The following is a 13,938-nucleotide window of genomic DNA, read 5'->3' as shown; positions in this document are numbered from 1 at the left end:
TTTCTGGTTAGAATTCTGTCAGATTTGTCCAAGTAAATAGTGTTTTTCCCATTTCTCTTCTGTAAATTATATGTATTGGAAATGCGTATGACGTTATTGAACATAGCTAATATTGATCCAAATTAAATTTTTTTTTTTTAGAAAATGCGTAAACGCATTCTTAGGAATAAATGCGGCACGACCGTAACAACGAACTAAATTGGTCTGATACTAGTTATCAAATACAGGAAAATGTTGTCTTTAAATTAACAGACCTTATGTTTTCCAAGGCCGACCATATAAAAGTATAACGATACAGATAAGGACATACAAATAGCAAATAATAATAGAATATTTGCCGTGTATAAACAACATTTTCTTACAGACCATTTGCATTATTACCGATCCGTTTGTGCATGCACTCTTCATTTAGTTAATATACTAAACTTTTCAGGCAAAGATTAGCCGGCTCGGACCACCGCACGGCTCCTGTGCTATACCGCTGGGATTCTTTGGCAAGCGAGGATATAATAACATTTCTAGCAGTATCCGGTACAGCAGCCAAGTACGTGTTCGTTGCGTTATATACATACAGATTTAACGATACATCACCTGCGTGCATGATGGCATCCTCGATACTCCAGTAACCCATGGAACATCAAGGATGGTATGATGGTCAGATGTTAGAAATTAAATCTGCAACATAATCAAGTATTAAAAAATTAAATGTGAAGTATAACAAGTGGCCCAGAGGGCCTGTATCGCTCACCTGGAAATGTTAGCAACATTGAAGTTGAAATAGCCATACGTGGCTGGAGATGTATGGCATGGTTAGTTAGGGGTTATATTTATATGCAATTGGACAAAATCCTGTTTTTCCTACAGGAAAAGGAGGATTTTGAGGAATTTGTTATGTTTCCACAATTGGGGCCCGCCCCTCTGCCCCATGGGTGTCCGACCCAACGTTGATACACAATTAGTTCCTCTTCACCCAAGGATGCTTATACCAAATATGGACATAATCCTGTAATTCCTACAGAAGTAGAATGATTTTAAAGCTATTTTTCTATTTTCCATATTTGGCCCCGCCCCTTTGCCCAAGGGGGTTAAAACCCACAGTTTATACAACATTGGTTCCCCTTCACCCAAGGGATCTTCGTCCCAAATTTGCACAAAATCCTATCACTCCTACAAAAGAAGAAGTATTTTGAGGAATTTGCTATGTTTCCACTATTAGGGCCCCGCGCCTCTGCTCGTGGGGGTCAGACCCAACGTTTACACAAAATATAATTCCCTTCACCAAAGGGTGCTTTAGACCAAATATGGACAAAATCCCGTCATTCCTACAATGAAGAATTTTATAGAATTTGCTAAATTACCCCTATCGAATTTGTTTTCAAAGGTTGAGGTCAAAGGTCAAATCATAGGTCACAGTGACCAATATTTTGTACTTGAAACTTCAACGTCTGAAGATGTACTTCCATAGCAAATATGGTTACTCGATATCCAGGTGAAATACATGTAACACAGAAGATATGCCCGGATAAAATTTTGGCATGCTTTCGTTTGAAAGGGTTTAACTCCCGCAATTTGTTTGTACAGGATTGAAATATAATCCCAGGTGCACAACTTTGGAGCGTGTTAATTACGTTAGTAAAGTGTTGGCGATTCCAATAAACAACACACCCCTCCCCCCTCCGGCTTACCTTCGTAGCAGGGGTACATTTATCTCTTGTTATCTCAGGTACATCCAAAACCATGTGTTCCCAGGAAATTTTCTGTAACCTAGCTCAATCACTCATACGTGGGGGTTTTGCCTGTGGGCATTGATGCTGGCTATAGTTTAACTTCACCAGTGCTTTCTTCTGATTGCGAACAAACTTAAACCAATATATTCTGTGAACGATTTAACGATGTATATATAAAATTACCAATTATGGCGAAAACTATACTTAAACAATACCCCGGAGATACAGCAATGTGTTGCTAACGTGTAACCATATATATATATATATAAAGAGATTAAAAAAAAATAAAAAAGATTCCTCACAAGTTTTCATTGACTCGGGCAACTATGAGGAGCTTTTTGCAATCATACTAATTGGTATAATACAAATAACTGGATACAAATAAAGAACACTTACATATAAGATGACTAGCTGTAGAGATAGATACTTTTACTGTACAACCCTGGAAATGAAACAGTCGGCTTGTTCGCGCAAACATACATACAAGTGTAAGCGAATTGATATCATTGAAACTCTCGTGTATTTGCTAAAAACAGTTTGTGGAAAAACAGTTTTTAAGTCTAGTTTATGTGTTTCCCTTGTCAGACATCGAGACGCCAGTTTCTAAACGGCGTAGAATAACGTTAGTTGGGTATGCACTTTATGGTGAAATTAAAATGCCCTTTTAAAGGGTATGAACTGTTTTTAATTTTTCTCGGGAAAAGATTGCATTGATTTTGAACCGCTGGTCGTTGAGGAAGGGACAATTAATCGCAGGAACATCAGCACAGGATGAGATGTACTTTCAGTATAAGCGCTGTTAGTTTCATTAGTGTTCCGTTAGTAATCTTTGGAGCTTTGTGTAAAATGGATATCATTGTAAAAGCTTTTTACTGAAGACATACTTGTTCAGGTATAATGTGTTGAATACTGAAATCAATGGATATTTAAGAGCATGGATGCTTTAGGTTTATCCCCCCCCCCCCCCCCCCCCCCCCCCATTCGAATTATACCGAATGTTGATACTGTGTTATATAGAGTGAACTCGATATCGCCATCTCTTGATAATTAGATTTGATTTTATAAATATCGCAGTAAACTACGTTTCAAATGTGTAACATGTGCGCTTCATATGATAGTTTATATTTTATCGAGTGGTCGGGTGGTGCATTGGAAAGCGGACTTGCCTTTCACTAAGGCGGCCGGGGTTCGATTCCCCAATCCGACGTGAAAAGGTATGGGCCCGACCACGTAGGTTTTCTCCAGATACTCCATATTGTTGCCTCCCACATTAAAACCCTCCGCGCGCCAACATCTAGGCCAACAAGATTGATTAATACAAGTGGAAATAACTTGTTTCATAATTGTTGTAAAGTAAATATATATATATTTCTTCATTTATATGTTTATATTTAGAATTTATTCATCGCAATTCTGTTAAAATGTAATTTATTATTATTTGTTTAGGCGTGTCTGTTAGACTGTAAAGAGATGGCAATAGAGACGATCTGTGGGTGCTTCGAGAGTAACATCCGTAACGAGTTATATACTGGATATTCTGACAGAACTGACGCGCTCCGAAACTGTGCAGAGTCTACCAACGGTTTGTTTGGCTTGTTTTGTAGGTGTCGTTGTCTCCTATGACTGTTATTTTCATTGACACGTTCACAAACTATCATATATAGAGGATATTTAATGATGTCTTCAGTAATAACAAATATATTTCACGAGTATGGCTAATATTTTGATATTTTTTCACAAGACAGCATTAATTTTTCTATTAATACATTTTATAGCATAAAATATGAACAATGTAATGCATTAAAAAAGGGCGGGAATCAGAAGCGAAATAATTTGCGCCATATTATAATGCCGTCACGTTTGACAACAAGGCTGCGTGCCATATTGAATGGGATACCCAACGCAATTCCTACGTTTTCTGCTATTGTCTGGTATGATTGTTTATAAAAATGTTATTAATTGTATATTTATGTAAATACTCAAGTGCGTGTACCAAACATTTACCATAGCCACTTATTCTACCGTCGCTTCATTTGAATCGTTGCCTTTGAATGCAGCGAAAAGAAGATACCGTTATGATTGGTCAATACCAAAAAGTGATATTTTCACACTGAAAATATCAAGTTTGATATTTGTCAGTGTGAAAGATATTAGTTTTACCAAGTTGATAGAATCCGATATTTCACTGGCAAAAAAATACATTTTTGTTATATCGTTTGATCAGTTCAATATTTAAAAACAGTTAAGTTGGAGAACGTTTTAGGGGTAACCTTAATTGGTTCCGAGATAAAAAAAAAAAAAAAAAAAAAAAGTAATAAAATGCCACATCCATAATCTAGAAGCAGAAGTTTTTGTTATCAACTGTGAAAACATTAATATATTTTTTGGAAGATATCGTATTTAAGTGTCCTACACTAAAAACACATTATGCTAAATTGGTATACCTGTTATTTCGCCATTTTGTCCACTTTGGATTCTTCAGTTAAGTTTAAACGAATGAAAATCTTGTCAAAAGTCGAAACATAATCGATGTAGAAATAACACAAAAGGTAAGGGCATCTGTTTAACTCCCCATTACGGTACCAATTCACAACATTTGGCGACAGCAAATATCTTATTCTTAAGCTAAATAATATGTCATGCAAACATTGCTAGATTAAAGTTTAAATGTACTTTCGTTATCTACAAAGATATGATCCCCTCTCATCGTTTTCATGTACCGGTGTCCAATTGAAATGAATAACGCAGACATATGATTAGGATGGAATGCTAGACTTCCATTTTGATCACTATGCCACAGATTTACGATATCAGCTAGTCGATTCTATATATCCCTTTTTGACTTTTGTTGATTTGATAGTTGCGTGTTGCAGGGATTACATTTGTACTTGATGTGTCTACATTACCAGATGTAATACAGGGCTATACCCTCAGTTAGACAGTAATGTTAACGTTTAACGTTTGCGACATGCATGCTCTATGTCAGGTTTGGTTTGGTTAGAGCCAAATGTTGGGTATTGCCAAGCATTAGGAAATTAAAGAATTAGTAAAAAAGATACAGATTCCAACTATTGCAATTGGTGCAGCAGATTTACTTTGGTCGCTAAAGCATTTTCTCAAATCTGCAGGGGCTTCCGCATTAGTCGCCTTTGCCAGGCAGTGGGTAACAGCAGGTGTATTGTTTACTCGATCCCCGACCTGCCAGGTGAAATCCGAAAACTACAATGTCGGCGATGTACAATTTGACTTAGTTTATAGGGTTAAGAAAGATTTTAACATTTAAAGCCATTTAAAGGCGTGTATTCATGTGTGAAATGTGTAATGCTCGGGTACATAGTTTCGTTGTTGTAATAGTGCAGATACGATGGCCAATTTAGGGAGGTACACATACATCGATGGCATACCGTGCCGATGCCACTCAAAAGACACTTGTTAATAACCATATTTCATTGGAGAATTATATATTACTTTTCGAACTAAAATAATTTTTATAGGGGCAATTTCAATTTCCCAATCACGAACTCATATGCAAACGTTTTTTAAAACAAAAACACAAAAAAACCTGGGAAAAACATAAAAGATGGAGGATACAGAAACACAAACAGTAATTGAAAACTGATGTTACGAAAGCGAGTAAAATACGTGTTCAATTACTTTGTGTTCAAAACAAAGGGGTATTCTTAAGTCGGCGGTTGAGGTTTTGAATGTACAGTACCAGATGCAAATGTATTCTTGATAAGAGATAGATAATACAGAGAAAGACTCCACTTCTCAAGGGATAAAGCTATACATCATAGGAAAACAGAATGATCTTTCCAAAGACCCTGCAAGTAGGGCGTAAGAATTGTACCTGCTGCCCCAAATTGCATGATCGTAAGAGGCGACTAAATTTGGGACCTTATCTCTTCTCTCCTTTCTAAATAACGTTCTTCTTCCTTATGTCTCCCTTGACAATGCCTCACTTTTGGCCATTTGATGAGCGTTCGTCCCTGTGAGGAAGGCTTTGGGTTCTGTCCCCTTGCCGAGACATACCAAAGTCTTTACCAATGGTAGTTTCTACTCTTGCTTAACGCTCAGCAAATTAGGAGTGGGACGACTGGTTCGCCCGTTGTCAGTATAATGTGACCGGGTGGAGCGTCCTGCTGGGCGTCTTCGGCAGTATGTTTCAGTGAGGAAGCACTATAAAGTCGGCATCAGTTCCGCGCTATCACAAGGAGACAAACACGAACATATCGCAGCCTCCCACAATACACACACATACACTACACGCATGCATCTTGCACACGGCGGAGGGCGTCCTTAAATGACCTTAGCTGTTAATAGGACGTTAAACAAAATCAAACAAACAAACAAACAAACAAACCAAAGTATTAATAAACAGAACCGGTTATGAGACGTCGAAAACATCTAAAAAAGACCACCCGATTTTCTCTTCCGCGGTCACATCTTACGGTCACGCACATAGTCGACCGTAGTGGGGATTACCGTATTTGACTGTAGTAGACCGCAGGTGACCTTTGTTAAACGAATTAAACGTATTTAGACGTAGTTTGAACCTCAGGAAATCCATGATTTGGCCGTGGTTAGACAAACATTTTTCAACATGTTCAAAATATATCTACGGTGAATTTGGATGCCAAGACCCTACTGTGACCGTAGTTTGAACGTAGTTGATTGTAGCTGTGCGTACGTAGTTTCACGTATAATTGCTCATAGTTAGACGTAGTGCGACCCTATTTAATCCTAGCAATTTTGCTCGTAGTTGAACGCAGTTGGCCGTATTTACACGTAGTTCACCCTACTTAAGCTTTCGTTATATTCCTCTTTTGCCAAATTTGAACCTACTTCAACCTAGAGTATCACACGAATTACGGTCAACTACGTGCGTGACCGTATGATATGACCGCGGCTAGATAGAGTAGAAGGTTAAAATACTTTCTTTTCACATTTTATCTGGATTACTGTTTAGGTAATGCTTTTAGCATACACCTTGGAATGTTTGGTACTGAAGAGTATTAACAGTACTGTGAATACTAAGGTCGTGAATTTCGAGAGCAAACCTATTCGATGACACCAATTATGCACTGGTTACGGAACGGCGACTCCTTATTTCATTGTTAATTTCCTACATTGACATGATGGCTTCTTTCTGTATCTTCTGCCAGCATGTTAATGTGGCTCTTTAACACCATGATCTACCAAAATCATACATTTTGCAAAGGATTTTTTTTAGTATTTACTTATTGTGCGTTTGTTTTCATACGGGGATCGCGATGTCCAATGTTCATAGTCCCTAACCGTATATTTGCACCAGTGCGTACGAACATAATGTTTCTAGTATGTCACGTGACCGTCACGCGGGACCACATTAACACTTCCTAGGTAAATCTTGCCAGTACACCCCGTTATCGATTTTTTTCTCTCCAGAAAATAAACTGGATACAACCATTGAGAACACTTTAGAATGTTTTCGTAAGAGCTGGTATTGAGTGCAAAGATAGGGCAGTAATGCCCTGTACGGCGATTTTTAATATTTTACAAAATCCAATCCGTTCAAAATCTTAATATTTTTTGAAGGAATGTACATCTTTTTTACCAACCCTTGTCATCTATACGGTAACATCCATATATGTTTTGTGTGTTGAATTTGGATAACTGGTTCCATTGAGAAGATTTATAGAGTTAGTATTAATATTCATATCAATATTAGATCATTTGAATGCGTTAAACATCGGCAGACGTCATAGAGATTAGCTTGGTTTGGTTTTATAGAATTAACGTCATATCAACAGTTAAATCATTTAAGGACGCGTCTTCATGTGTGTTGTGTATGCATGCGTGTATGTATGCCGGAGACAGGGTATGTTAGAGTATTTGCCTCGTTGTGATAGCGCGGTTTATTTTTGTTTTGTTTTTGTATTGTTTAACGGCCCATCGACTATGTGAGTCATTTAGGGTGAACACTACTCTAATACCAAAACTTAATAGCTTAAAATGTAAAGGATTAAAAAAATACATTAATATCGAACAAATTGGCTGCACAATACATCATATACTATTGTAAAGATCAATACAGTGTAAATAGTCATATATTAATTGCACAGAAACTGTAAAAGAACAATCTTTTCTTAGACGGTACATCATAAAATCTGTCATGTATTTGTTTGAAATCGGCGCTTTCAATCATAAAGTGTTTGACTGTTAATGGTTGATCGCATGCATTAACATAAGGATGGTTTTCATTACTCAAAATGTAGCCATGTGTAGGTATGGCCTATGCGCAGTCGCGATATGGACAATTGCCTCTCTGCGGTTTGCTCTACTTGTTGCACAGGAATCCGGATAGGTTGAATTGTAAATAACTTGCTATTATTTTGACATTTTATTTTTGCCAGTCCGTTTTAACAAAATTTGTTATAGAAGGTTTAAAAACAGAAAAGGCAGTTTAATCTCTTTTGGTTGTAGGTTAATGTCTGCTTTAGCAGCTTTATCAACCGTCTCATTTCCATTTATTCCGACATGATCTGGTATCCAAATCAAGATCAGGTGACAAAACAATAACATTCGATAAAAAAGGCGATGTTTTGTTCGAGAATGTAGTTCAAATTCCGAAGTTATTGTTTTTTAATTTATTTTTTCAATTTCATGCAAAGCCAAACCAAGGACAGCAGCTTCAGCTGTAAAAATAGATGCATTATTTTGTTATAGGCAGGAAAAAGTTGCCAATAGCACATGCTGCTGCAACTTATTCTATAAATTTAGAGCTGTCCGTATATAAATGTTTATGTGAAGGAAATCCTGAGGTGAATTCGGAAAAAGCGCTCTTGTATTGAGCCGAGAGAGTGTGAGGTTTATCATTATTGTGTAATGCTAAATTTACTTCAGTAAGTCGTATTGTCCATGGTGGAATATCTGGTATTATAGCAATTTCGATTTATGATATGTCTCCTTGTGATGGCGCAGATCTGATGCCGACTTTATAGTGTTATCTCACTGAAATACCATGCCAAAGGCACCTAGTACATCATTCCGCCCGGTCACATCATACTGACAATGGGTGAACCAGTCGTTGCAAATCCCATTGTATGCTGAATGTTAAGCAGGGGAATAACAACTATCATTTTTAATGACTTTGACATGGTTTAATGTTTTTGCAGTAGTTAACGTCATACAAAGACGGCTACTAAGAATTAACTAAAAAAAGGTAAAAGTAGGCAAGTAAGGTAAACAAAAAGTTCCCAAAAGTTCAAATTGGGACAGCAGAGCAACGTCCCCTAAGCAGCAGACATGACATGGTAGAGACAAAACCCGATTCTGTCAATATAAGAAGCCTCTTACAACATGCACTTTCTATTCTTGTTGGGCTCCTGAGGCGAGTGGTGCTAATTGAAACAGTTAAAAAATGTATTGCCAGCCTTAACAATGCAAATGCTTATAATGATACCATTAACTATTGGGATGACCTGCTATGTGTTTTGTATAGGCTTTAATAATGTCCTGCCAACAGCTAAGGTCATTTAAGGACGTACCTCCATGTAAACAATGTAAGCATGCATGTGGGTATATTTGCTGGAGGCGGGGTATGTTGATGTAATCATGTGATAGCACGGATTTAATGTCGACCAAACATTATACTGACAACAGGTGAACCAGTTGTTGCCATTCCTCTAAATGCTGAACGTTAAGCAGGAAATAATAACTACCATTTTTGTCCAAATACTTTAGTATTGGAACCAACTACCATCGTCACCTTGGCGAACGTTCAACATTTAAGCCAAAAGTGAGGTATTGCCAAGCATGGCGCTAGGAAACAAAAGACAGTTAAAAGTACAGATATAAAATAAAATCCAAAATATTGCTATGGGTGTTACATATTTATTTTGATCATTTTTGTCCCCAAGTAGAGGGAACAAACACACAATCCCAATTGCAGTGGGTTCCAACATTAGTAACCTGTTACGGTCATGCAGTGGGTATCAGCAGTTGTAATCCTTTCTCAATCTCCGAAGCTGCAGGAGTGCTTGCGCTGTGTTGACTACAATCATGACTTGAATTGTGACGTTCTAAGTATGTGAATTTCAACTATGCCGTCACAATTCCGACTGAATTGAATCAACTGAACAACTCAAAGAAGGGCGAAAGTACGTTTGTGAAGTATGTATAATCGTTCTCTGTGTCCTACGTTGAAATATCTATACCCCCTTTCCACACAAGTTTTTCTAGAATATTTACAAATTCCGCGGTCTGCACTGACTATTTGCGGTAGGAGCAGATTCAATTTTTTGATTATATGACTATGATTTATATTTTTTAACAGTAACTTGCCAAATTTCCTCCTGGTGAGTGATATGACATTAACTTTAAGAAGAACAACGTAATTATCAATTACCATCGTTCATGTTCTAAAATTCATTTTGTAATTGTTAAATTCATCGCTAGAACCTAGACGTTTATTGCTGCCCGAGCTTGAAAAAGAATTCTCAGATTTTAGAGTAATATCATTTAATTTTATGCCTTAAATACAAATCCTTTTCTGTTGTTTTTTTGTCTCCATCTACTAATGCATCTTTGTTTTTTGTGCTTAAATATTTCTGACAATCACTCATAAATATTATAAAATGCGTTCTTAAGATGTCGCGTTATGTTATATATATGCGTAACAATGTCTGACCTAACTACAAGTAGGCAAAGAGTGCATGTTTCCGGTTCGTTCGCGACCCACCATGTCGTCATTCAATTCTTTACCATGTCACATTATCTCCGAAAATGATTGCTTCCATGTAATTAGTACCTATAATTACCCTGCAATCGTGACGTAGTTTATAATTACTAACTCTAATTTCAGCTGTGATTGAAATGAAAATTCTTTATTAAGGCTGTATGTATGATTTAAGGTCCAACTGCTATTTTTTTGTTGTCGAAGTTGAAATGATTAAGACACGTACAGATTGTTCACAAACAGCAAATATAAAAACGTTATGTAATAAAACTAACTAGTGTACACGAAGCTCTTTGAGGCGAGAAAGTTGAGTAAAAACGCATACTTGTTTAAGACCATTAATATCCTTGAAGGTATTTTAAGTCCCCCGTTTTCCTTCCTAGCAAACGTATATCAACGATTTGTTTCTCATGCATTGGTTAGTATCCTATAAATAGCTAAGGTCATTTAAGGACGTGCCGCAGTTTGTGTAATGCGTTCTTGTGTCTTGGAAGAGGTATATCTAGTAATCGCGATGTGTTCAATTGATACACTGCACAAGGTCGACACATGCATGCAGTGTTCGTTTATTAATGTAATACGTACCTTAACTTCGTTTTGTCCAAAATATTTTTATTCTTTCAATCAGATTTCCGCTGTGCTACGGCTGTTACCCAGGACTTCCTTATCGGCACCAGGACATGTTATTGCCCTAACGCTTGCAAGTATGTATACACGTAAAACCCCCTTCTACGAATTTTCGATCCAAAATATGATCCATTACGAAAACAACCGAACTAAAATAAAATAATTGTTCTTTGCTAAAAACTATTAGATTTTTTTTATTCAAAAGACCTTTTCCTAATAAGGATACCCATTTCGTGCAGAGAATTGTATCATTACATAATTACACCAAATATCAAATTCTGTCACTTGCTTTATATAATTACACAAAATTTATACTGAATTGTTACATTCTTGCAAAACTCAATTTCCAAATAATCGATCGCAACCTTACTTGTCTTTGTGAGTGAGTGAGTGAGTGTGTGTGTGTGTGTGTGTGGCTGTGTGTTTCAGTGAGGTAGTACTATAAATTCGGCATCAGTTCCGTGCTATTACAAGGGGACAAAAACGAATATATCGCAGCCTCCAAAACCCCCAAACGTACACTACACGCATGCACCTTGCACATAGCGGAGGCCGTCCTTAAATGACCACAGCTGTTGATAGGACGTTAAACAATACTAAACCAAACCAAACCAAACATATTGTTCGGCAGTCTGTCTTACGGTTCCGTTTGTTGGTTTGACAATTAGTTCTGATTCATATCCTTACGGATGACGCTTCGGTATACTGCCATTTTCTCTAGAACCTATACATACCACGTTAGTTTAAACACCTTTTTTGATTTGGCTATGCAAATCAGTACATACATTCGGGCCGATAAACTAATGTTTTCTGTCAGAGTTATTTATAACATTTATTCCATAGAGACGTTTTCCACTCAGTTGTATTCATTGCATAATTCGAATATGCTAGATTGAATTCCGGAGAAGAGCAATTGGTTTTCTTCGCTTCAGGAGTACGGTATTTACCTTTGGGAATTTGAACCGCAGAACAAGATTAGTAAAATGGTTCCCTGTCACTGTAGTATACATTTCCTATTTGCTGAAAAAAATGAAACGTTAGATGAAATCATCACTTCGCAGATGTTATTAATTGATATAATCTTCTATTTCCTACTCGGTTACATTTATTTTCTACAACTCAATCAGCTCCATTAGAGCGTTTACAAACCTGTGTTTGTATAGTTTTTGAAAGTAGACAGACGCTAGAAACTGCATTATATCATTTGACACGATCTGGTATAAATCATATCGACATAAATATTATATCACCCGGACAATGTAAATATAAAAGTTGTATTGCATATAACTAAGAATCTAAAAAAGTTTCAATATTATTACAGACAGGATGCTTATGGATAAGTAACATACTGGTAGATTCGTGTATAAACATTACTCCAATGGCTCTTCAATGCAATTGTTTTAAAATACGATGTTGTTCAACCTAAATCATGCTGTTTCCGAGGAAGAAGAAACCTGCTGCATCATACTGCATGTTGCAAGTGAATTGCATTAGGAATAACGGCGCCACCAAGAAAAGACCTGCGGCATCCAAACACGTATATCATTTAAATGTAAAAAGGCAACTTTTTTCAGATCAATTTTGATTTCTTTAATGTCCACTTCGAAGAAGTCATTGCAGGAAAATCCCGATTTTGCAAGGGGCCATACATAAATCGCTTCTTACGATAACATGCAGTGAAATATACCAGGCCTATTCTTACTCCGAACCTGTAAGATATATAGGGTGGTCATTATCAATGATGTGCGTAAGGATTAGTTCATTTGCCTTAATTTACTTAATGTTTTTGTTGATAAATGTCCATAAACGTATCTTTTTTATTTGGTTTGGTTTGGTTTTATTTTGTTTAACGTCCTAACTACAGCTAAGGTCATTTAAGGACGTGCCTCCATGTTTGTGTACTTGCCTCCTTGTGATAGCGCGGCTCTGATGCCAACTTTCCAGTGCTATCCCACTGAAATACCACGCCGAAGGAACCCAGCACAGTATTCCACCCGATCACATTATACTGACAACAGGTGGACAAGTTATTGCCATTACCCTTAATGCTGAACATTAAGCAAGGGTAAACAATTACCATTTTTAAGGACTTTCATAAGTCCTTGCCTTGGGGACAGAACCCATTGCCTTCCTCACCTAGGCGAACGTTCAACATTAAAGCCGAAAGTATTGCCTCTTACGATACATGCGGTAAGTAACAGCAGGTGTATTCTGTGTGGTTTCAGGATACCAACATGTCTAAGGTCATCAATTATTGTCGGTAGTATGCTGGGTAAAGGGCTACAAAAGTTGTTAAAATATATGATCTTGACCCACGTTTGAGGTCACAGGGGTCAAATATCTGGAGTATCTTAATAAGAGCGTAGCTCTCGGGCGCCCGAGCGAAGCTCTTTAATGGTAACACATGCGTGCGTAAACAGAGTTGCTTCCCCTTACTACACCTTGCCTTTATTGTTTGTCGTCCGGAAGTAGACGTCCAGTTGGGAAACAGGAAGTGTATCCTTGAAGCCAAGACAACTGTGTTTCAACCCATACATGAACATCTTCATATAATGAAAACAATANGCTGGAGATCCTTTTTGTCATCAACCAGGTTCTGTTAATATTTCTAGCGGGTGATATCTTCAAAAAGAGCCGGCATTAAACCAATAGGTCAATTTGTACATTTATGTTTTCATCATCATTTTGATTTCCGTTTGTTGAGAATATGAACGAAAAATTTAACATTTTCAAAAGTCCTGTCAAACCTCGGTGACAGTTACAACATTTGATATTCAACACGGTGATTCAGGATGGAACAGTAATTGAGACTACATATCGATATAACGACGATCTCAGTTACATTAAAGTATTACAATATGTTTT

The 13,938-nt window shown here is 37.1% G+C and overlaps 1 protein-coding gene across 1 annotated transcript in view; it reads left to right on the top strand.

Moving 5' to 3' along the window:
• LOC110441792 (degenerin unc-8-like) overlaps positions 1-13,938 on the top strand; it is a 36,429-nt gene that overhangs the window by 6,862 nt on the left and 15,629 nt on the right. Inside the window, exons 7-9 of the mRNA XM_021485044.1 lie at positions 434-544; positions 3,174-3,309; positions 11,075-11,150. Of these exons, the coding sequence (XP_021340719.1) occupies positions 434-544; positions 3,174-3,309; positions 11,075-11,150 (323 nt within the window). The remainder of the gene's footprint in view (positions 1-433; positions 545-3,173; positions 3,310-11,074; positions 11,151-13,938) is intronic.

The sequence above is a fragment of the Mizuhopecten yessoensis genome, unplaced genomic scaffold, assembly GCF_002113885.1.
Source record: "Mizuhopecten yessoensis strain PY_sf001 unplaced genomic scaffold, ASM211388v2 scaffold716133, whole genome shotgun sequence".
NCBI lineage: Eukaryota > Metazoa > Mollusca > Bivalvia > Pectinida > Pectinidae > Mizuhopecten > Mizuhopecten yessoensis.
The sequence above is the reverse complement of the archived record's forward strand: the minus strand, read 5'-3'. Positions and strand labels throughout refer to the sequence as shown.